At 41.5% G+C, this 25,540-nt stretch overlaps 1 protein-coding gene across 1 annotated transcript; it reads right to left on the bottom strand.

Moving 5' to 3' along the window:
* Positions 1 to 15,557: 15,557 nt before the first annotated feature.
* On the bottom strand, positions 15,558 to 25,521 carry LOC143100967 (proton myo-inositol cotransporter-like). Its single transcript, XM_076264559.1, has 11 exons — positions 25,257 to 25,521; positions 23,926 to 24,402; positions 23,500 to 23,659; positions 22,916 to 23,121; positions 20,671 to 20,779; positions 19,490 to 19,653; positions 19,224 to 19,341; positions 18,726 to 18,851; positions 18,491 to 18,609; positions 18,229 to 18,381; positions 15,558 to 18,021 (listed from the first exon to the last, which is right to left on the bottom strand). Exons 1-11 carry the CDS (start codon positions 25,519 to 25,521, stop codon positions 17,798 to 17,800), a joined length of 2,121 nt encoding a protein of 706 aa, XP_076120674.1. The 3' UTR covers positions 15,558 to 17,797.
* Positions 25,522 to 25,540: the final 19 nt, after the last annotated feature.

Raw genomic sequence — 25,540 nt, 5'->3', positions numbered from 1 at the left:
TATGAGGTCCAGCATGTTAGGTGGGGCGACTGGCACAGTCAGCTCTGATGTTGCAAATACATCCTCATACCTCCCCCTGGGCCCTGTTGGAGAAAGGAGGACCAGAGCTGCGTTCATATGTCTGCTATAAACCAGTAAACATTCTAAACATCCCATAACCTACTGATTAGAGATATTATGGGACATGTCAGCTCCAGACTGATCGATCAGCTACATGGAGTCTATTTCCAAGGCAATGGTTTTCAGAAACACCGTTATGAGATAAACAAACACACTCACTATTCAGATGATAGTGGTCAGCATGTGACTGCTTCACTTTTCCCAATGGGACGGTAATGGTCATTGGGGCTGGGATGGGCACTTGTGCTGGCCCTGCAGAGATGGGCACTGAAGCCTCCATGTCAGCGAGAGGAGGAACTTCAGCGGTTGCCACCGTCACCTCCTGCTGACAAGGGGTATGATATGTTGAATTTGTTAGAGTTAAAATAGCTTGTAATGGTTACATTTGTGACAGGAAGTTCAAGATAACCCTTAACAAAATGTACGTTTTCCTACAACATTGTGTCGTCCTTACATCATCCTACTGTACCGTAGTTACTTATTTCAGATGATATTTATTTAAAGTCAACTTGTAAAATCTGTGAGCTTTTTCCATCAAAAGTAATGTAATCTCATTATGAATAAGAAATAACATTTGTGTGTTTTATGCAGGATCTTCATCCAAACCTTAAAGGATGGTGCATCATCCTTAGTGGAGGCAGCTGTTACTGGAGGACTCACTACCTCCATCTTGCCAGGATCCACAGTGTTCACTCCTCTGAGTGATGGAGTGCCAGTCACACGATCGGCAGCTGGTTCCAGAAGCTTCTGCTCTATCAGAGGCTGTGATTGGGCAGCCTCCACATCAGGAGCAGGAGAGACAGCCATCACCTCCTATTGAGAGGAGACAGGTGTGACATATGGAAGATGTTTGAATTTGAATGATTTAAAACAGAAATATATATTTTTTTACTTTTGAATTGAACAGTTATGTGATTACCTGAGCAGACAGAGTCGTTTTTATGCACTGTCCAGTCTCATCTGTAAATGTGAATCAAGATACATCCATCAATGCATTTGCCATTGTATGGTAAACTACATCTAATTGAACCTACAGCTGATTCTAAGAGATATTATAGGACATGTCAGCTCCAGACTGATCAGCTACATGGAGTCTATTTCCAAGGCAATGGTTTTCAGAAACAAAGTTATGAGATAAACAAACACACTCACTATTCAGATGATAGTGGTCAGCATGTGACTGCTTCACTTTTCCCAATGGGATGGTAATGGTCATTGGTGCTGGGATGGGCACTTGTGCTGGCCCTGCAGAGATGGGCACTGAAGCCTTCATGTCAGCGAGAGGATGAACTTCAGCAGTTGCCGCTGTCTCCTCCTGCTTACAAGGGGTATGATATGTTGAATTTGTTGGAGTTAAAATAGCTTGTAATGGTTACATTTGTGACAGTGAGTTCAAGATAACCCTTAAGAAAAGGTACGTTTTCCTTCTGAATGCAGTTATTGGAGCAAAAATTAAACTGATGCACAACATTGTGTCGTCCTTACATCATCCTATTGTACCGTAGTTACTTATTTCTGATGATGTTTAATTAAATTCAACTTGTAAAATCTATGAGCTTTTTCCATCAAAAGTAATGTAATCTCATAATGAATAAGACATAACATTTGTGTGTTTTATGCAGGATTTTCATCCAAACCTTAAAGGATGGTGCATCATCCTTAGTGGAGGCAGCTGTTACTGGAGGACTCACTGCGTCCATCTTGCCAGGATCCACAGTGTTCACTCCTCTGAGTGATGGAGTGACGGTGACACCATCGGCAGCTGGTTCCAGAAGCTTCTGCTCTATCAGATGCTGTGATTGGGCAGCCTCCATATCAGGAGCAGGAGAGACAGCCTTCACCTATTGAGAGGAGACAGGTGTGACATATTGAAGATGTTTGAATTTAAATGATTTAACACAGAAATATATATTTTTTTACTTTTGAATTGAACAGTTATGTGATTACCTGAGCAGACAGAGTCGTTTTTATGCACTGTCCAGTCTCATCTGTAAATGTGAATCAAGATACATCCATCAATGCATTTGCCATTGTATGGTAAACTACATCTAATTGAACCTACAGCTGATTCTAAGAGATATTATAGGACATGTCAGCTCCAGACTGATCAGCTACATGGAGTCTATTTCCAAGGCAATGGTTTTCAGAAACAAAGTTATGAGATAAACAAACACACTCACTATTCAGATGATAGTGGTCAGCATGTGACTGCTTCACTTTTCCCAATGGGATGGTAATGGTCATTGGTGCTGGGATGGGCACTTGTGCTGGCCCTGCAGAGATGGGCACTGAAGCCTTCATGTCAGCGAGAGGATGAACTTCAGCAGTTGCCGCTGTCTCCTCCTGCTTACAAGGGGTATGATATGTTGAATTTGTTGGAGTTAAAATAGCTTGTAATGGTTACATTTGTGACAGTGAGTTCAAGATAACCCTTAAGAAAAGGTACGTTTTCCTTCTGAATGCAGTTATTGGAGCAAAAATTAAACTGATGCACAACATTGTGTCGTCCTTACATCATCCTATTGTACCGTAGTTACTTATTTCTGATGATGTTTAATTAAATTCAACTTGTAAAATCTATGAGCTTTTTCCATCAAAAGTAATGTAATCTCATAATGAATAAGACATAACATTTGTGTGTTTTATGCAGGATTTTCATCCAAACCTTAAAGGATGGTGCATCATCCTTAGTGGAGGCAGCTGTTACTGGAGGACTCACTGCGTCCATCTTGCCAGGATCGATCCACAGTGTTCACTCCTCTGAGTGATGGAGTGACGGTGACACCATCGGCAGCTGGTTCCAGAAGCTTCTGCTCTATCAGATGCTGTGATTGGGCAGCCTCCATATCAGGAGCAGGAGAGACAGCCTTCACCTATTGAGAGGAGACAGGTGTGACATATTGAAGATGTTTGAATTTAAATGATTTAACACAGAAATATATATTTTTTTACTTTTGAATTGAACAGTTATGTGATTACCTGAGCAGACAGAGTCGTTTTTATGCACTGTCCAGTCTCATCTGTAAATGTGAATCGAGATACATCCATCAATGCATTTGCCATAGTATGGTAAACTACATGTAATTTTGTCAGCCATACTTTTTGTTTTCAAATGACTTCTTCACACAGATACTATGGACACTAATGGATGTCTGCACAGTGTCCTTTTGTGTGACTAACCTTGATGTTCTATGAGGTCAGGAATGGCCATTGGTGCCATGAGGTCCAGCATGTTGGGTGGGGCGACTGGCACAGTCAGCTCTGATGTTGCAAATACATCCACATACCTCCCCCTGGGCCCTGTTGGAGAAAGGAGGACCAGAGCTGCGTTCATACTGTATGTCTGCTATGAACCAGTAAACATTCTAAACATCCAATAAGAACCTACAGCTGATTCTAAGAGATATTATGGGACATGTCAGCTCCAGACTGATGAGCTACTTGGAGTCTATTTCCAAGGCAATGGTTTTCAGAAACACCGTTATGAGATAAACAAACACACTCACTATTCAGATGATAGTGGTCAGCATATGACTGCTTCACTTTTCCCAATGGGACGGTAATGGTCATTGATGCTGGGATGGGCACTTGTGCTGGCCCTGCAGAGATGGGCACTGAAGCCTCATTGTCAGCGAGAGGAGGAACTTCAGCCACCGTCACCTCCTGCTGACAAGGGAAGGGGTATGATATGTTGAATTTGTTGGAGTTAAAATAACTTGTAATGGTTACATTTGTGACAGTAAGTTCAAGATAACCCTTAACAAAATGTACGTTTTCCTACAACATTGTGTCGTCCTTACATCATCCTACTGTACCGTAGTTACTTATTTCAGATGATATTTATTTAAAGTCAACTTGTAAAATCTGTGAGCTTTTTCCATCAAAAGTAATGTAATCTCATTATTAATAAGACATAACATTTGTGTGTTTTATGCAGGATCGATCTTCATCCAAACCTTAAAGGATGGTGCATCATCCTTAGTAGAGGCAGCTGTTACTGGAGGACTCACTACCTCCATCTTGCCAGGATCCACAGTGTTCACTCCTCTGAGTGATGGAGTGCCAGTCACACGATCGGCAGCTGGTTCCAGAAGCTTCTGCTCTATCAGAGGCTGTGACTGGGCAGCCTCCACATCAGGAGCAGGAGAGACAGCCTTCACTTCCTATTGAAAGGAGACAGGTGTGACATATGGAAGATGTTTGATTTTGAATGATTTAAAACAGAAATATATATTTTTTTACTTTTGAATTAAACAATTATGTGATTACCTGAGCAGACAGTGTCGTTTTTATGCACTGTCCAGTCTTATCTGTAAATGTGAATCAAGATACATCCATCAATGCATTTGCCATAGTATGGTAAACTACATCTAATTGAACCTACAGCTGATTCTAAGAGATATTATGGGACATGTCAGCTCCAGACTGATTAGCTACTTGGAGTCTATTTCCAAGGCAATGGTTTTCAGAAACACTGTTATGAGATAAACAAACACACTCACTATTCAGATGATAGTGGTCAGCATATGACTGCTTCACTTTTCCAAATGGGACGGTAATGGTCATTGGTGCTGGGATGGGCACTTGTGCTGGCCCTGCAGAGATGGGCACTGAAGCCTTCATGTCAGCGAGAGGATGAACTTCAGCAGTTGCCGCTGTCTCCTCCTGCTGACAAGGGGTATGATATGTTGAATTTGTTGGAGTTAAAATAGCTTGTAATGGTTACATTTGTGACAGGGAGTCCAAGATAACCCTTAAGAAAAGGTATGTTTTCCTTCTGAATGCAGTGATTGGATCAAAAATGAAACTGATTGCACAACGTTGTGTCGTCCTTACATCATCCTATTGTACTGCAGTTACTTATTTCTGATGATGTTTAATTAAATTCAACTTGTAAAATCTGTGAGCTTTTTCCATCAAAAGTAATGTAATCTCACTATGAATAAGACATAACATTTGTGTGTTTTATGCAGGATCTTCATCCAAACCTTAAAGGATGGTGCATCATCCTTAGTGGAGGCAGCTGTTACTGGAGGACTCACTGCGTCCATCTTGCCAGGATCCACAGTGTTCACTCCTCTGAGTGATGGAGTGCCAGTCACACGATCGGCAGCTGGTTCCAGAAGCTTCTGCTCTATCAGAGGCTGTGATTGGGCAGCCTCCACATCAGGAGCAGGAGAGACAGCCATCACCTCCTATTGAGAGGAGACAGGTGTGACATATTGAAGATGTTTTAATTTGAATGATTTAAAACAGAAACATATTTTTTTTTTAAACTTTTGAATTGAACAGTTATGTGATACCTGAGCAGACAGAGTCGTTTTTATGCACTGTCCAGTCTCATCTGTAAATGTGAATCGAGATACATCCATCAATGCATTTGCCATAGTATGGTAAACTACATGTAAATTTGTCAGCCATCCTTTTTGTTTTCAAATGACTTCTTCTCACAGATGCCATGGACACTAATGGATGTCTGCACAGTGTGCTTTTGTGTGACTAACCTTGATGTTCTATGAGGTCAGGAATGGCCATTGGTGCTATGAGGTCCAGCATGTTAGGTGGGGCGACTGGCACAGTCAGCTCTGATGTTGCAAATACATCCTCATACCTCCCCCTGGGCCCTGTTGGAGAAAGGAGGACCAGAGCTGCGTTCATATGTCTGCTATAAACCAGTAAACATTCTAAACATCCCATAACCTACTGATTAGAGATATTATGGGACATGTCAGCTCCAGACTGATTAGCTACTTGGAGTCTATTTCCAAGGCAATGGTTTTCAGAAACACCGTTATGAGATAAACAAACACACTCACTATTCAGATGATAGTGGTCAGCATGTGACTGCTTCACTTTTCCCAATGGGACGGTAATGGTCATTGGTGCTGGGATGGGCACTTGTGCTGGCCCTGCAGAGATGGACACTGAAGCCTCCATGTCAGCGAGAGGAGGATCTTCGGCTTTTGCCGCCGTCACCTCCTGCTGACAAGGATTATGATATGTTGAATTTGTTGGAATGAGAGTTAAAATAGCCTCAACCCATCAACAAATTTACCCGGTAAATTTACCTGTCTGGGTGTGTCTCCCTTCACAGACCCTGCCCCTAAGGGCTTATTTCTAGGCTTTTTCAGGGCCAAAAGAATATCTACCCAGTGAAAGGTAGCCTATTTTTCGATCGCGAATAAATCCTCGATGCTGATTTGATATGACTAAAGGCGGGATGTCACATAAATAAAAGTCGACCCTCGTGCTACAACAACAGCGCCATTTTTAAAAGCAAGTCGAAGAAGAGTGATGACTAGCAGAAGATAGAAAATAAGACAAGAGAAGAAAGTATGACAAGAACAAGGACAAGAATGTATGAAAAGTAGACTGATAATAAGCTTGTGTGGTGAGCACGTCACCTCCGGAGTCTGGCAAATCCCGCTACGATCCCTTTTTGTAATAGAGACACAATGGCTGAGAGGGCCAACGTAGGTTGCCTGTAATTTTTCCACTTTCTACATTTAATTTGCAATCCAATGGAAACGAGGCTTATATATTTCAGAGACAGAAATGCAAGAGCACATTTAATCAATTTATAAGGACGGTAATTAAGAAGTCAAACCTTGAAAGCTAGTGGAACCTTCGTTGCTTCCAGAACAAGAGGAGTTCTGTGGGGTAGAAGGAAAGACATGCTGTACCGGTAAATACATTGATACATTTGCCTGGATATCACCAAATGCATGCATACCATCACTCCACCTCTCACCTTTGGTCAGGGTCAATTTCAACTTTTAATGGCACTAAATATAGTGTGCCCAGCTGGATCTGAGCAGCCACAAAACAAAAATGGGATGCTTCCATCATGCCCCTCGATCCTGATGACAGAAGTGGCTCAAGGTTAGTCATTAATGTGTGTGATGGTAGAATGTAGTAGAATGTCTTTAAGAAATTGCATTAAGAAAGGAAAGCAATAGTAATTGTTCATATTTACTCAAGCTTTCTCCCATCATTTTTGCTGTTGTGATCCGTAGATCTTTCGGACACACCGCAGTCAAAACAGAGGCCAGATGAGTGTACCAGTTTTCACCACAACGCTGGAAGAGGAACCATTTGACATTGTGTAAAGGTCAAAATATGTTTCTCACACCACAAATACAGAACCAGCACAACTAGGGAATGCATACCGTGGCAACGTCTGGTATTCTTCCAGACTCTATCTGATATAGAGTCCTCAGGGGATCACCCTCCTCCATAGAATCAGCAAATCTAAGAGTTGACAATATGACATGATTTACAGGTCTGTATAGTTATGAAAAAAAAAAGTGTTAAATCACCCATGTACAACACTATTCTACGGAGCCCCGGATATGTCATGGGGAAAAAAAAGAATAATCTGTTCAGCATGGCCTGACCCCTGCCTCAGTACTGCCTCCCCCATTTCCCTCTTTGTCTCTGTATATATCACATCCTCTCCTGGGATATCTGGGCCCTCCTTGTGTAATTCTGTTCCCTTAATCTAATCAATATTAGATTAGTGTAGTTTAGATTTGTGTGTAATTATTTTAATGGTACAGTCTCATGGAGTGTCTTTACGTAAATTGGCTTATTTTACAAGACATTTTAAATGAATTAAATTCATTATTTAATCCTGGGGTAACACATTGTGGCAACCTCCCTTATTAATGGTGTCAGGATTACAGGGAAAGGGTACATCACAGTTGTGCACATGTTTACATACATGAAATAGAAGTGTAAAACATGTAAACATAAAAACATAAGAATAATGATATAGTAGTAATGTAGTACTACAATGTATAAAATAAATAATAGTTTAATACATAAAAGGATGAATAGATAATGATAAAGAAATAGTAGATCATTTGGGGTACTTTTTCTCACCTTGCCACAACTCTTTGCAGTTCTGTGGTGCCCATCCTGCTTGCCAGTCGAAAGGCATGGCCCCACAACGCCTTCTGGACAGCGTATTCCAGTGCCTCCTGGAATTCCAGATAACACATTTTTCACCTTTACATTGACAACTCACATGCACTGCAGCCTTAATATAATGACAGTAAACAACACATTACCATTACCTTTGCCCTGCCAGCACAGAGCAACTGCCTGAAGCGCTGTGATGCGGCGCTCCCGTCGCCAGGTTTGCTGACATCTACAGCTTTTACACTAAGGGTCCCCTTAGCCCTACGCTTTGCCTTGCCATCTATATCTACCAGATCGTAGACTGTAGATTCCTCCTCCTGTCTTATTTTTGCTGTTTCCTTACAGAGCAGGAGCTCAGCTATATCATTGCCTGTAACATTCTGTAGAAAACAAATGAATATGTAAGCTACGTATCTTCAGTATATAGGAGATGTGCATGTTCATCTACAGTATACAACCTAATGCACCTTTCTATTCATTACTATGCATTTCTCTATTTTGGGTAGAAAAGCATCAAGGATACAATATGTGGTTCTTCACTAGGAAGAATATTCTGAATGAGCGATTAGAGGGAAGTTGAAAATGTAGTGAAAAGCTGTTGTGACATGCAACTTGACAGAAAGGGGTCTGTGCATCTGTGTGTGTCTGAAGCTTTTGAAGACTGCACTCTGAAGTATATTTTTTCAAAAGCTATTACAAGGCTATTATGCATTATGTAGCCTACTGTACGCAATACGTTTTCCTTACAGTATATATTTCAGAGTGTGAATGTGTGAGAGAGTGTGTGCGCGAGAAGCCGAGCTTATTTTCAGTATCAGCCTAGTGGTGCTACATGCCCAGAAAGTTGCATGTGCCCCAGTGTCCTGAAAATGCCTGAAACAAAACAAGAAATATTGAAAGAAGAAAAATAAACCCAACCAACCACAGCCATAAGATAGCCTAATGTCAACCAACCTAACAAACACATAATCAGAAACATAATCATTACCCTAAATAACAACCATCTCAATTACCCTAGCAACATTTCAGCAACCACTAACATAATGTAAACCTACAGTAGAAACCACTATAGCACCACAATGATTACCCTAGCAAATTGCAGAGCAACCACTTTATATCAAGTCAGGTCAAGTAACTTTTATTTATAGCACATTTATATAGAATAGTAACCACTATGATTACTCTAGCAACACCCTAGCAACCATTTAATTACCTTAGTTGCACCGTAGCAACCACTAACGTAATGTAAACCTAGCAATCACCAGAGCAACCAACATGATTACTTTAACAAACAGCATAGCAACCATTTTATATAGCATAGTAACCACTCTGATTACCCTAACAACACTCTAGCAACCATCTCAATTACCATAACAACACCCTAGCAACCACTAACATTATGTCAACCTAGCAAACGCCATAGCATTGGTTGCCCTAGCAACCAGCAGATCGATCAACCACTTTATATCAAGTCAAGTCAAGTCACTTATATTTTATAGCATAGTAACCACTATGATTATTCTAGCAACACCCTAGCAACCATCTTAATTATCCTAGCAACACCCTAGCAACCACTAGCATTATGTCAACTTAGCAACCACTATAGCAACCAACATGATTATCCTAGCAAACAGCATAGCAACTACTAGCATAGTAACCACTATGATTACCCTAACAACACCCTAGCAACCAACTATCTCAACTACCATAGCAATACCGTAGCAACCACTCGCATTATGTCAACCTAGCAATCACCATAGCAACCAACATGATTGCCATAGAAACCAGCATAGCAACCACCACCTCTACTGTAGCAACAACAAAAGTAACGTTTATCTTTTGTGCAGATCATATAGAATCAGCCTTTTTGGCCTGGTTTGCGTAAACTAACAAGGAATCCCTACCCTGACGTACGTAAATTCAGGCTAAGAATCCCCCTACTCCAAGAAAATCAAAGGCTAATGTAGGCCTACATATTCTCAACTGACTGGTCAAAAAGTGTGCACCTTATTATTATCTGCAGGTGTGTAACTTTGACTTTTACATTACATTACATTTGGCTGGCTGACGCATTTTTAACTAAGGCGACCAATAACATGGTAACAGTTAAAGTGTAAGTTCAGTGTAAATTGACCCATAGCCTTGTTGTATAAGCTCACCACATGCAGCCCATCGGAAAAAGAATGAGACAATTTGGGACAACGTAGGCCAAGTTATGGACAGGCAGCTTAAAGCAGACCCATGGGGCATCAAAACGGAAACTGAAAGTAACTCCCCACTGCCTTCATTTTCTTCCTAAATGAACCTTCCATTGTGCAGTAGCCATAGGTGTGTAGATTTGAACAAAATCTGTTTTGGTTCTTAACGGGAGCATTTACTGCCTGAAATATCCGATTTTGTTTACCACGCTCGGAGGTTAGTGCTGGCCTGGTGGGTTGCCTATTTACGCCGTTTCAACAGCACATGGACGGTTAGGAGAATTCTCGTCATGAAATTAAAATTCCACTGGAGCTCCAATATGGATATGTAGGCCTACACGCAGCCTTACAACACAAGTAATTATATGTTTCTGGCATTTGTATCATGTTCTCTGAAACTCACTCCATTCATTTGGCAGAGCAGAGCTGTGAGCTGCCAACAGAGGTATGCTGAGCAGCGGTCCTCCACACTGAGGTCACGGAGGCACTCCAAGGCCTTCCCTTTTAAGAAGGCCATGACCTCACTTTTAGGAGGGTCATTGCTGTCGTTAAATAACAAAATATGAATAAAAAAGCCATTTTTGTCAACAAAAGTAATAATGTGCAAATGTTAACAAATGTGGTCGTATCTTTTAAAATAATTAGAGTGGATGTCTATGAATGTGTATAGTTTAAATCATGGTGTGATGGTATATCTGACTTACTCGTCCTGAACTCCCAGAAAGCCCCTGCAATCTTTGGGGTCCACCTAGTACAATACAGTACAGTGAGTGATCTTGATAATGTAAGCAGATGCAGCTGCTCCACCCGCAGTAGACCACCAACATATGTGTGATGCCAAATATTCCAGAGGGACCCATGTGTCTTCTGACAATGTCCGTGCCCATATAGGAGCATTTGCTTACCTTGTAGTACTGAGGAGATCCACAGTCGCCCTGATGCCACTGGCCTGGACTGCGTTGTCCAACAACTGATCTCCAGTTGTCAGGATATGCAGATCTACCAGTGACATGGCAATCCATGGTCTCAGGACTGATGCTAGCTATAGTCCTTTTGGATATATGGAAGTATGGGAGAAGGTTGGAACTCAATATCTCAGAATACAACACTAAGCTATATTAGGCTATATAAAGACAGTCAGAGCAATGTGTTTGCTAATGCATTATAGTTATATAGCCTAGAGTAAGATGTTTCAAATACTCATGAAATGATTTTAGTTTTCCCAATGTATAAGAAAAGCAAAATGTGATCTAAAGAGATACTTGGGACAAATAAACTATAAGAAACTTTTTAAAAATCAATTAAGATTGTCTTTTTCTTTTAGACCTCCTAATAGATGTTCGAATTTCAACGTTTAAAGCTACATTTCGAGAAGTTACAGAAAGTAAAAATTAAATATACATAATTGATAGAAATAGATTGGCCTACCTGATGTTACCAGAATTTGTATCATATTCGAAAAGTTTGCTGAGCAAAATGTGTTAGAAATGTGCCTGCTCTTATCAAACGCTATTTTGAACTTTTGCTGTAGGCAGGGTCACATAAATGTTGTTTGATTGTGACGGCTAATTCCAGTGAATGCTGACGCCACAGAGCAGAGAAGACAGGGCGTTCTGGGCCGTGACGTTCCATTCGAACGTCACGGCCCAGATAGCAAACACTGGGACGGAACTGGGCCCAGTTTCCCGATAACGACGGAGACACGCTCTTAAGAGGGTTTTCTACGATTCATCTTACGATCGTTCGTTTGGTTTTTCCGACTGTTTCCCGAACATGCTCGTAGCGTGAACGCGCATGCACTGCTCTTAAGAGGAGCTGTCCACGTTAATAGTTCTGAAATATCCTCTAATTTGATGGTGATGACAGGTGACTGCACGTCACAGCTATAGGCCTACCATTTAAACTTCGGATCTACACATTAATTCACATCAATACGAAAATAGAAACATTAACATCTGCATGTAAGCATCTCAAGTAGGCTAGGTTACCACACACATACCTAAATAATTGTAATTATTTAAAGGGACACCAGGCAAGCCTGAAGTTTTTTCTCTACGAAACTCCCCCTCGCTTGGTCTGAAGCTCTTTTCCTTTTCTTTGCATCTTCCGTCAAGGGTTTTCGCTGCTTCTTCGCCGGCTCTGCCATTAAATACACACGTTTGCAACAATCGCTAGCGTTTCGTTAGCCTCCCTCTGTGCTGTGGATGCAGGATGGAAACTGAAACTGCTTCGGTCGCCGGGTACGATACACTGAACTTGCAAGCGGGATATTCTTCCTACAGGCATAGGGGCGGGCGAGAGAGTTTTCATTCGCCCTGTAATGAGTCATTTAACCATATACCGACATACGAAGATGAGTAATTAACACGAAAACGTTGCCTGGTGTCCCTTTAAGCTACGATGATTTCGGGAAGCAGTCGGCAAATCTTAAGACGTTCGTAAGAGGGACTTTACGACGCTCTTAGGCTTAGATGCTTTCGGGAAACTGGGCCCTGGCGTCCAAACGCACATCGGTCCAAAATTGGTCTGGGCCCAGTTTCCCGATAACGACGGAGACACGCTCTTAAGAGGGTTTTCTACGATTCATCTTACGATCGTTCGTTTGTTTTTTCCGACTGTTTCCCGAACATGCTCGTAGCGTGAACGCGCGTGCACTTCTCTTAAGACGCTCTTAAGGGGAGCTGTCCACGTTAATAGTTCTGAAATATCCTCTAATTTGACGCGATTTGACGGTGATGTCAGGTGACTGCATGGCCTACCATTTAAACTTCGGATCTACACATTAATTCACATCAATACGAAAATAGAAACACTTTGACATCTGCATGTATGCATCCCAAGTATAGGTTATATACCACACAGAGACATAAATAATTGTAATTATTTTAAGATTAGATTGTTGCGCCATGCTATAATTTTTCGCAGTGTCACTTAAGAACACGTTTGAAGATAATAAAGAAGTCTAGTAAGAAAGTGAGGAAATGTGTAGGCTTAGATTTTAATGCAGTACAGACTAAACCACATGTTGGTTTCTCCGCTTTTCACCTCAAAGGCCTAATAAAATATAGCCTTCACTTAGCAAAGATAATGTCAAACTATTTTGGCAACGTCTCTTTGATTGCATTTTTGTCCGCTTGTCATCACATTATTATGACCATTAAATGTAGGCTATGCTATTTTGCACGCTAAAATCTGATTAATCACAGGTAAACACAATAAAGAATGGGAACGTAAATTGGATTATGTATTCTAAGTTGTAATTCCTCTGTATGTCCTGTTGGTGACCTCAGTGAGAAGTAGGCCTACTGTTAAGACGCTCTTAGCCGGTAACGAGTACACTGGAGTAGAGGTCTGCACTCCCGCGGTCCCGACGCAAAAGAGTGCGGCGCGGGACAACTTTTGAAAGCTCTTTGCGGGAGCGGGAGGGATGAGAAAGGTGCGTTCGCGGGTGCGGGACAAACCGATGATTCACTGCACTCCCGCAAATTAAATATGTGCGTAAAATTAAATATGGAAATGATTAAAGTACTGTTCATAACTATAGATCAGCTGGATGTTCTGTAAGGCAGCATTAAAAAACTGACGGATAGCAGGCCTATAGCCTATATTGCCGTTTACGTGGGTTCAATTTGTTCCTGCTGCTCATTGTCAAAACTCAAAAATCGAAAGCATGACAGAGGAAGAGGGCACCAGACTAGGCCTTCAGTTGTTAGCCTAGGCCTACATTCAGAACCAAGAAACTGACATCTGGAGTCTTTCTCAGGTGTTTGTGCTCCTTTCGTGAGACAGAAAGAAAAACTGAATAGGCTATCCCTCCTGCATGCGGGCTTTAGCGGGCGGGAGCGGGACATCATGTTACAGATGCGGGCGGGAGCGGGACTAAAAATGACACATTACTGCGGGAGCGGGCGGGAGCGGGACAGAATATTGCGGGAGCGGTCAGTCCCCAGAATCAGTCCCGCGCAGACCTCTACACTGGAGCAGTGTTTTTCAACCACTGTGCCGGGGCACACTAGTGTGCCGTGAGAGGTGTGCCCCAGAAAATTACCCAAATGTCACTCACTGGTCCAGAAAAGCAACTGTTGCATCAAAGAATTTATAAACACATGCTCTCATTGATTGTATGTTTGCACTATTTGTGGTATGCAGGCATTGTACAACGGGGGCCCCATATCCAGCATTCACAGAATCATCACATATCCAGTTCATAACAACATTCAAATTAGATATAGTCACCTACAAATGAAACAGAGGGTGCTTGTTTTATTGAGCAGGTCTTGCATAGAAGCCATAATAAGGTCATATCTGTGTATTATTTGAAATTTTAGGCTATGGTATGTTTATTTTTTCTTCACACAGGATGTTAGTGTCCCGTGGGTGGGACATTTTAAGTGTGCCGTGGCACAAAAAAGGTTGAAAAACCCTGCTCTGGAGCACTCGTAGATCTACGAGTGTTTTCACGACGCTCTTAAGCTACGATGGTTTCGGGAAACAGTCGGCAAATCTTAAGACGTTCGTAAGAGGGACTTTACGACGCTCTTAGGCTTAAGAGCTTTCGGGGAACTGGGCCCTGCATGAGTGGCAGGGTTGTCTCATAGCACTGTTACATCTGACACAAATAACAATTGACTACTTTTACCACTGCTAGGTAATAGTAAAAATAATGAAACAAGCATATGATCAATACTGAGCCAACTATCTTCTTTTCCAGCCTTACTGTAGAAATGAAGTGGCCATGGGAACATGTCATAGTGCACCCCCATGGTTTCTAAATTTGTACCATTCCAAAATACCTTTTTTTTTTCTTTAGCAGCCAGTTGACAATGAAGTAGGGAAAGGTCAGTCAATTTAGCAGAATCAGCACCTTAATTAATGTAATTACTATGGAGCCCAGGAGGTGTCATTGCACGATATGTTTGTGTATCGAGAGAATGTGCGCTCATTTTACTAAATTGTGCTCTCAATTTAGTAAATCGTGCCACAATTTAGTAAAACATGCACACGAATTGTCCTCTCTAGGCGCTGGCTATTGCGTGTAGGTCTGAGACAAGGTCCACGGCATCCTCCTTTACATCAAATTGATTTTTATTACTCTGACTATTACAATTTATATCAAATCAAATTTATATAAAAATCGCCACTAACACGTTATTGGAATTCATAGATTCCGTTCTACTCGAACCATCTACCCTCAGCCTGGAGTCTGTAAATGCCTGCCCCTAGACACAAGGGAAATTACAATAAATCCTCCCCTTTGGTTTTAGTTTAGTAAGGAATAATTTGGCTCTCACACACAAAAGTAGACATTTCAGTGGCAACAGTCTCAATATCAAAATTTAATGGACAGAAATAATTATTTATTATCTTATACATTTTCGAGAGAAATCCTATACAGACTTTATGATATGGTCAACTAAAACCAAATATGCAATCATTCATCTAGACAAATAAATAAACCGTCCCTTTGATAAATGGCAGATCATAGCCTTTCAGTGTTTGACATGACAGAAACTATAACATACACTGCATTGCACAATACAATTGGATCCCTGTGGCTGTGTATTAAGAGGACTGCTTCCAAAACAACAAAATGCCATCCAGAAAATAATACATATCAGTTAAATTACACAGAGTAGGCCTACTCCAAAAGCAGCAACAACATGTGTTCTGCAAAAGGCAAAAATGATTGAAATTCAAAAATCAACAAACCAAAGAAAGAACAGGCCTTCTGTCTTCAAGAAAGCCACTTACACTGTATTGTTCCCAGTAATGCATTCCATGAGGAGGAACTGTTGTAGCACTACGACAACTGAAGATAAATGATGGTGTGAAGAAGGGGAAAACTATTAGTAAAGTGCAGAATAAGGCTTCAATAACTACTGTTATTATTCATGTAGTTGTGCCATGTCCATTAATGTGCGTTTGCATTACTCACTGTTATGTATGAAACAGCGGTATTTCGCTTCAGCGATCCATAGTGCATTTGGGTTAACTCCATTTGGGGCTGGGAAATTAATCATTGTTGAATTACCAAAATGTACAAATGACATCTGCTGTTGGACGACTTTACAGTTCCATCACCATAGAATCTTGTCATCCCACCAAAATAACATGTTATTTAGTTACAAGATATTTATGAGGTATTCTCAGTATTCATCATAAGCAGATCAAATATGTACACTACCAGTAAAAAGTTTGGACACCCTTACTCCTATATTATCTATTCTACTATTTTTAAAGCATGTTTTATATTTTAGGCTTTTTAAATGTCATAATCTTGGCATTCTCTCAGCCACAGTCCTGAAGGAGCTCCTATACATGTTGAGCACTCCAGATAATCATCTCTTGAAGCTGGTTATGATTATGCCAATAGTGTGCAGTCATGAAGCTGGTTATGATTATGCCAATAGTGTGCAGTCATGAAAGTTATTGGAGGCTACTTTCAAGAAACTGATTCATGAAACATACTTTGTTTTATTTAATGCATTAGATTCTTCAAAATAGCCTCCGTCCATTTATCTTCTTGACTGCTTTGCGCACTGTTGACATTATCATAATCAGCCTAATTGAAACTTGTCACTTGTGGCCTACCGGTTAGCTCTTCGGACTTGTAACCGGAGGGTTGCCGGTTCGAACCCCGACCAGTAGGAATGGCTGAAGTGCCCTTTCGCCCCTCACTGCTCCCTGAGCGCCGCTGTAGCAGGCAGCTCACTGCGTCGGGATTAGTGTGTGTTTCACCTCACTGTGTGTTCACTATGTGCTGAGTGTGTTTCTCTAATTCACGGATTGGGATAAGTGCAGAGACTAAATTTCCCTCACGGGATCAAAAGAGTATACTTATACTTACTTGGAAAATCTCAATTAACATGAGTGAACAAAAAGCGCCCAAGAAGAGCTCAACATAACCCTTTCACAATTGAAAAAAAAACATTCCCAGTGTCTGAGAGAATGTTAAGATCTGTTTTCCAGAGACTAGATATTTTATTTGTCCATTCTCTTTTTTTCTTGCTTACTGGTAGCTTAGAAAACTACCATATATTTAAGGCATATACTTTACAGTTTTTCAATGTATCTTTCTCTTTCCAGAATTGAAAGTTACAGTCGCATTACAAACGTTTTTAAAGGCCAGTTATTTCATGGATCCATGATACTATGCATCCTGATAAAGTTCCATTGGCTTTTGGAATTAAAATAGCCCCACATCATCACATGCCAATCTCTTTTATTCCTCTTTTTAGTCAACTTTAGCATGGGTGTGCTAATTTTGTAACGTGACCATTTTAATTCACAACACATATTCAAGTAACTAAATAATTTCACTATTTTGTAACATATGCTATACTGATCAACAGCATAGACCTTCACAGCATAAACTTGTTTGAAAAGCAATAAGAGCAAGGGTCATTGAGATAGCTGAAGTTCTGTGAACAAAAGTGCTGATTCTCTGGAGTGCATGCAGAGCAAAGGTCATCAAAGTGAAGGCAGTTTCGCAAGGCTCACCCAACCCTAACTCCGGAAACGGAAACGAAAGATTGACACCCAGTCTCCACACCTTCTTAGGGTCTTAAGTCTTCATCCGACACCTCATTTTCAGACTGATAGTTGCCGTCGTTTACCCTGATGTAGTGTCTGTGGGAGGCGCCAGAGTTCCTACAGGTGCACAGCTGCTCCGTAAACAGGGCCTCTATGTCCTCCAGCTGCTGGCCTTTGGTCTCGGGCAGGCAGCTGAAGATGAAGAGGAAGCCCAGCAGAGCCAGGCCCGAGTAGAGGAAGAACGCACCTGACACAGCACATATAAAACCACTTCAGCGTAACGCACCTGACACATCACATACAACACCACTTCAGCACTCCCACCAACACAGCAGAGGGCTACTTCTCTAACATAAGAGATACATACAACATTATCATTTTTTAATTCTATACCATTACAGATATCCATCATTTTAATCATTTTGAGATCATATTATCAGATAATCAATCCCACCGTAGTAAGTGAGGTACTCTGCCACATGCAGGAATGTCAGAGACACCAAGACGTTGCAGGTCCAGTTGACGCCAGCTGAACAAGCATTTCCTGTACTCCTTGCCCACAGAGGATAGATCTCAGAGTTGACAGTCCAGGGCATAGGTCCCATACCTACAGAGGGGTCAACCACCACAGATATTCAGCTCATGCAGTTTTAGAGCGACTGCACAGATATTGAACAAACATACTGCCTGACCTCCTATACTCTTGGAGTTCTTACCAGGAGCAAAGAAGACCAAGTACAGAATAAGTCCCAGCAGGACAACCCACGAGTAGGGAGTAGGGCAATAATTATAAGCCCAGAATATCCCAGAATTTTCCTGAGAGGAATTGGAACACCTACAAATAAAACAAAAATAATTGATGAAATCCAGCTAAAGCATAGGTCATGAAGACCACAACATGACTTGACACGAAGAGAAGATGTGACATGCTGAGATCTCCCAGTTCCCCACCTGCCCGATGAGGCCTCCTCGGTGTTGGCTTGATTGACAGAGACACAAGATGTGTTAAACAAAGACGTGCCATTCTCACGGTAGCAGAAACCACAATCTGGATCAAGCATGCAGGGCTCACAGAAACTGCAACAAAAATGTCAGGTTATTACTTCACTATTCCACACTTACGTAACAAATCTGAAAAAAAATAAAATAATGAAATACAATCAAATGCAAATACAATACCATGGAACTGTGTTGCCGTTATAGATGTGACAGTTTTGCGTGGAATTGCCCTCATATAATAATACAGTCTTATACAGACACAGTAGTTGAGGCCATATTATGCTCATTTTCAGTGTACATTATTTCATTTTGTGGTCTACTAGAATAGATTTAGATGCTTCACAATTCTAAGAACAGAAAAAAAAACATAGAAACTCTGTAACAAAACACAGGTGTGCTGTCTTTGAGTGTGTCGCTGATTAGTGAGAGGTTGAATGCAAGCATTCCTACCTGTACTGTGTGCAAGAGGAGTTCAGAACAGGGCCGATGGGATGGAAATTGACTGGGGGAGACAACTGGGCGGACAACAGAAACCCAACAGCCAGCACAGCCAAACTCAAAGCTGTACCTGATACACAGTACACCCACACACACACACACACACACACACACGTCTGATGAAAACAAAGCTGTCTTTACATTAACACGGTAACACCATGTTATGCTGGTTATAAAATATGCCAATTGATTACTTGGCAAGTCTGCAATTGCCTTACCAACAATACTGGCCAGAGTCAATTTCCGACGCCCAACCCTTTCCACAAGCCACACCCCCACCAGAGTAAAGAGGAAATTGGTGCCAGCAGTGCCCGCTGCTAGCCAAATGGCCATTTTATCATCCCGCACACCTGCCATCTGCAATATGGTGGCACTATAATACCTGAGAAGAGACTACAGGTGGTTAATTTACCTGGGAATTCAATAATATAAGCAAACAATTATAAACAAGCTACTACTTAATCACTCTATACAAATGAAAGAGTGCTGAATTCCAGTTTCATTATCATTTGACTCTATAACACTATATGTACTGAAACTCTTTGCTGGTGACATGGACAGAAATGTTGCTTTTGTATGCAGGGCAGATAAAGGGAAACATACAGAAAACACTTGAAAATGGGCTTTAAGTCCCAGATAGCAAGGGGCTGCTGGACCACTGGCGGCCCACTGGGAGCAGATCTGGTGGTCCGCTGGCGTTTTGCTCATTGGTTCTCTGGCAGTCCGCTGGCGGGTTACAGACAAATTGCCCAATATATTGCCACTAATGGTCTAAAATCTTTTTCATTTGTTCAGTTATACTCCATATATAATTGTAATATTTTTTTTATATTGATGACAAGTTAAATTTAAAGAGATGGTGGTCTAACGGCGGACCACAAGTGGCACGCCACCTGCGGCATACCACTGGCAGTCCACTATCTGCCAATCTGATTTTGCTATCTGGGGTGTGGGATTGCTGGCTTATACTAGAGCATTATAACACGGATACAGTGGAGCATAGTGTCACTTTGTGATATTGATATATAATATAATATATAATATTGATTGTGTATTGTTGCCATTTTTATGAGACCAGATTTGTATTCTATGTGATTGACACATTGAAATGTTCCCTGTCAGAGAAGAATATGTCACTACTCCCACAACCGCGCCTTGGTGCCAGGGTGGAATAGGCCATTTTTGGCCAAGTTTCCTCCGCCAAACTAGGGCCCAAGGAATTTCACAGCTTAACCTGTGTACAACTAAGAGGTGAGAGGATCTCCAGTTTAGCAAACCTATACATTCACACAAACTATGAAAGGCTGACATTTTGATTTCAGTCCTGATGATTAATTGCTATTAATTACAATGAGCCCAGCTAACACAAATATAATTGAGGAGATTTTAGAAAACTTACATGACTGTGTTGATCCCAGACAGCTGTTGGAACATCTGGAGCCCACATCCAACAAGCAGGGCCCGTCGCACTGGGGGACTGGCCAGGATACGACAGAGCACTGGACCATCTGCAGGACAGGATCGGTTCATTTTCGGTACAGTAAACCTGTAAGTACTGCTAGCCTGATATTCACTGACAATATTGCTGATGCTCAACACATATAAAGAATAGTATTTTGAAAAGTGTGTCAAATGTGTTTCTGTAACATCCTGCACTTAAACGGTTACACCCCTAGTAAAGCTGTTCTTCCATCATGCCTTAAAACATCTTACAGTGTAGAGGCTTTTCAAGTCAAGTCAAGTCAATGCTTTATTGCCAGTGCGATGGAACATAGCCTGGAATTTGGTTTAGTGCTTAGGCTCATATAGTACAGACAGACAACACATACAGTAAGACACCATACACAGCACAAGACATCTACACAGAGGACAGAATAAAATGCAAATGGATAAAATACAGGAGTGTCTGAAGCCCTATAGTTAAATAAATTACTTGCACAATAAAACAAAATAAAAAATAAAAATAAAACAAAACAGTAGTGTTAGTGCCTTAAAACTGACTCTGAGGAGGACGTAACCAGGTACTGTGCAGATCAGATACTCTGGGATGTTGGGGTGTTGAGGGTTCTTACTGTCTGGGGATATGTACTGTTGGTGAATCGTGAAGTTCTGGCTGTGATGCTTTTAAGCCTTTTCCCTGAAGGAAGAGGGGTGAATAGGGCATTGGCAGGATGGGAGGGATCCCTGACTATTTCCCCTCCCATTTTAAGCAGTCGGGTGTTATTATGTCCTTGATGTCAGGGAGGTCCTGCCCAATGATTTTTGACGCTGTCTAGACAACCCTATTTAGCACCCTCTTGTCGTCGGCTGAGCAGTTACCAAACCAGACTGTGACAGAGAATGTGAGAACACTCTCTATCACAGCTCTGTAGAAGTCCCTCATTCCAGCCTTAGACACCTTGAATTTCCTCAGTTGGCGAAGAAAGAACAGGCACTGGTGAGCCTTCTTCACAATGTGTTTAACATTAAGAAAACATTTGAGGTTGAAGGAGATGGTGGTACCCAGGAACTTGAAACTGTTCACCCACTCTACGGCTTGGTCAGTGATGATCAGAGGTGAAAGCCTATTTCTATTTTTATGGAAGTCTACTACCATTTCCTTAGTTTTGGAGATGTTGAGACTTACAGTGCATCTACGTATTGGTTAAAAAGTTCAATATGTTTCTCAAACAGTCTTACTGGGATGATGTTATTAAAAGCAGAGCTAAAATCAATGAACAGTACCCCTGCATTTGTGGCTTTCTCTTCTAGGTGTTGTAAGATGTCATGAGTGAAAATGGATCAAGTAACCCACTAGGCAGGTGGTTAGCCACTAGTCGCTCAAACACTTTCATTATGATGGAAGTTAAGGCCACTGGTCTATAGTCATTAAGATAACTGATGTTAGTTTTTTTGGGTATGGAAATAACTATGGCAGATTTAAAACATGTTGGGACCTGACATTCTTTCAGACCAGTTAAAGATGTCAGTAAATAGCATAGACAGCTCATCGGCACACCATTTGATAGTGGCTGCAGAGACCGAGTCAGGGTCAGCTGCTTTCCTGCTGTTGTCTTTTCAACAGATTCCTGACCTCATGCTCTTCTATCAAAAATGGTGGGTCAAGGAGAGTGGCATCATAGGGGAGGTTGGAGCTGTCTATGGACTTATAGTCAAATCTGCAGTAGAATTCATTTACTTTGTCAGGGAGCAGGGGGTCATCATATAGAACTGCATTGCTACATTTGTAGTTGGTAATCTGCTATAGGCTGTTCCAAACACCCTTGCTGTCATGAGCATTGAGTTTGGTTTCTAGTTTGGCCCTGTAGTTGGCTTTAGCCTTTTTAACTGCTTGTTCAAAAGTATATTTAGCTATAGTGTATTGACATACATCACCACTCTGAAATGCTTTCTTTCTTTCTAAGTACAGTGATTTGATTTCCTTGCTGAGCCATTTCCCTTTATGATGCAAAAAAATCTGACTACATTTTCAAGCAGCCTCTATTGCCTGCATTTGTAGAGATCTCAAAGAACAAATCCTATTAACTTAACCAACCTTCTGCATGATGGAAGGCAATCAGTGAGAATGTAATACTGACATATATTCTACAAATGTTCATAGGCCATAAATAGATGCTGTCATAGATATATATTTGTTTATTCACCTCCTCCAGAATCCCTCTCGGCTTCAATGCTGGTCTTAATGGCATCATATTCCTCATCCACGTGTGCAGTTCCTCGGATCTTGCTGAGCTCCTGCCGGGCCTTCTGGAGGAGTCCCTTCTGGAGGAGCCAGCGTGGACTCTCAGGGAGGCAGAGGAAGCCGAGGAACTGCAGCAGAGCTGGTACCACTGAGAGGCCAAACATGTACCTGAAGTGATCACAACACGGCTCCTTAAGACCATTACAACACACTGCTTACTCTTTATTGTTTACAACCAAGAAGATTATTGATGTTCTTCCCTGAGATGAGGGCAAGGGGGAATCCACATAACTATACTATGAGAGAAAACATTAGTATGGAGTACAACCAGTATTATTCAGGGTAGTGAACTGCCCAGATGTGGAAAAAGTTCAAATAGCAAGAGATTGCCCACTATGTAATGTCCTTTTAACATAATATACAAGGATACCATGGTATGTGGTATTATTAGACCAATACTAAAGAGATTAAACTAAAAGGAGCTAATCTTCATATTCTATTATTGGGTGTTAAGTGTTAATAACTACAAGGTTAAGTTGGAAATACCTCCAGCCACCATGGTGCAGATAGCTGAAAGCTCCATCAACAATACTGGCAATAAATTGGCCACCAGTGATGAACAGGGTGTTGAGGGTAACCAGTTGTCCCCTGAGGTGTGGCGGAGAAACCTCGGCGATATAAACCGGCACTGTCATAGAGGCGATCCCTGTGAAAACAGGGAGCTCATGAGCCTCATACAGACCATTGTGCATAATAAGCCTATGTGCAGGAGTGATGCATGTTACTCATAAAACATGTTACTCATACTTAGGTTAATCTGGGGAACAGATCAACAGGGTAAATATAACTATTATCATATACATTTGATTGATTGTTTGTATTAATCTATAATCAGACTATCAGACTTAGGTTACAGAGGCCTGATGAATTCACCATTAGAAATATTGAACAACTCATCAGAAATTAACTTACCTATCCCAAGTCCAACTATTAATCTCCCAAGAAGTAGAACCTCTTTGTTCGGACCTAAACTCAACATAAAGCCACCGACAGTGAAAATAAAGCTTGCCAGCAAGATACAGACTCGTCGCCCGTACAGTCCATTTAGGTACCCGCCAGCCAGAGCAGATAGCGCCGCAGCGCCCACCGTGCTGGAGACCAGTAACTCCTGCCATAGTGCACTCAAATTCATCTCTTTCTTGAGCAGGAGCATGGCCCCAGACACCACTCCAGTGTCATATCCGAACAGAAAGCCACCAAGGGCGGAGAAGAAGGACAAGACGTAGACGAATGAATGAGTAGCATCCTTGGAGCCCGTGACATGATCAGCAGAGTCTGAGCTATAAGTGCTTTGGTCGGCAGAAGTCCTGATGAGACTTCGCTCGTCATCCGTCTTCCCCTCTGACTCCATGGACTTGGTCATATTAATCAGCTTGTGCCCATTGTCACCTTGTTTAGAAAACATAGGAAGAAGAGCTGTCAGACGGAAAACCAACCTAACCTAACCGGTAACAGGCTATTTCTAGTAGGCCTAGCGTGAAAGCCAAACACTTAGACCTAGCTGCTTGGCTACTACTACAAGACCAGCATGCTGTAAACATAATGTTTTTGGCAACGACTGGCCCATAATAAAGCAACTGTGGCTGGTTGATGTCTTTTTGTCTGTCGAGATACTGAGCTCGATCGCTTGCCATATGACTATTTTCTTACGTCATGGTCGAGGGGCGTGTCAATATTAAGTTACGGAAGTTTATAGAGCAAACCAACCAACAAACAAATAGGCCTACATCTCCTAGCCAACTGTAATAATATTGTCCCCCATATATATTTATTTTTTCATATGAAATGACAGCACCTGCAAGTGCTTTTAATGTTGGTGCAACAAGGAAACGAATTAGTTGCGTGTTGGCATATAAACATAATATCTCCACCATCATCAGCATAATTTCCAGCAGATCTGCATTCTATTTTCACTTTGTTTTTTCTTCTTCTTCCACTTACTACGCTTGATTAGCCTAGGCCTACTGTAGGCTACAATGTATATCAAATTTTAATAGGCTAGGTTATGGGCATGCATAGCTCCAAATTCTCTAACCCGAGGCTGTTCGTTTCAATATTTTTAGGCTAGGCTAGGCAAGGCAAGGCATAGTAATTTAACACCAGCGGTGGATTGCCATAAAGGTCTAGTAAATCAATGTGTAAACGCAATGTGTAAACGCAATAAAATGTAGGTTCACTGACTAAACACCAGAACCGATAATAACTTTCTGAAAACGCACCATGTTGATTCAAGCCGATCTTACCTCCCGGTGTTCCCAAACAGGAAGTTCCGAAGTTACAGGAGTCATATGATTCATTTGGCGATAGATTTGGGCACGCCTGTGGTCCCCTACAGCCGTGATTTTCAAATCGAAAGCCCCTGCGTTCAGGGTGAATACGCCAACAGGAAACTACTAAGTTTTTCTTACCATAACGCAGTTTACATTTGTAGGGAAGACCTGCGTAGTCTGGACCAATGGAGCGTGGTGTAACCTTATGTTGTCGCGCATTATGGAATGTTTTCAACATCTGTCTGTCTGTACATTCT

Source organism: Alosa pseudoharengus, unplaced genomic scaffold, assembly GCF_046254945.1.
Source record: "Alosa pseudoharengus isolate Yale_2024_CS ecotype anadromous, Long Island Sound unplaced genomic scaffold, YU_APseudo_1.1 YU_APseudo_1.1_scf_10, whole genome shotgun sequence".
Lineage (NCBI taxonomy): Eukaryota > Metazoa > Chordata > Actinopteri > Clupeiformes > Clupeidae > Alosa > Alosa pseudoharengus.
Note: the sequence above shows the minus strand (reverse complement) of the source record. Positions and strands in the feature narration are given on the sequence as shown.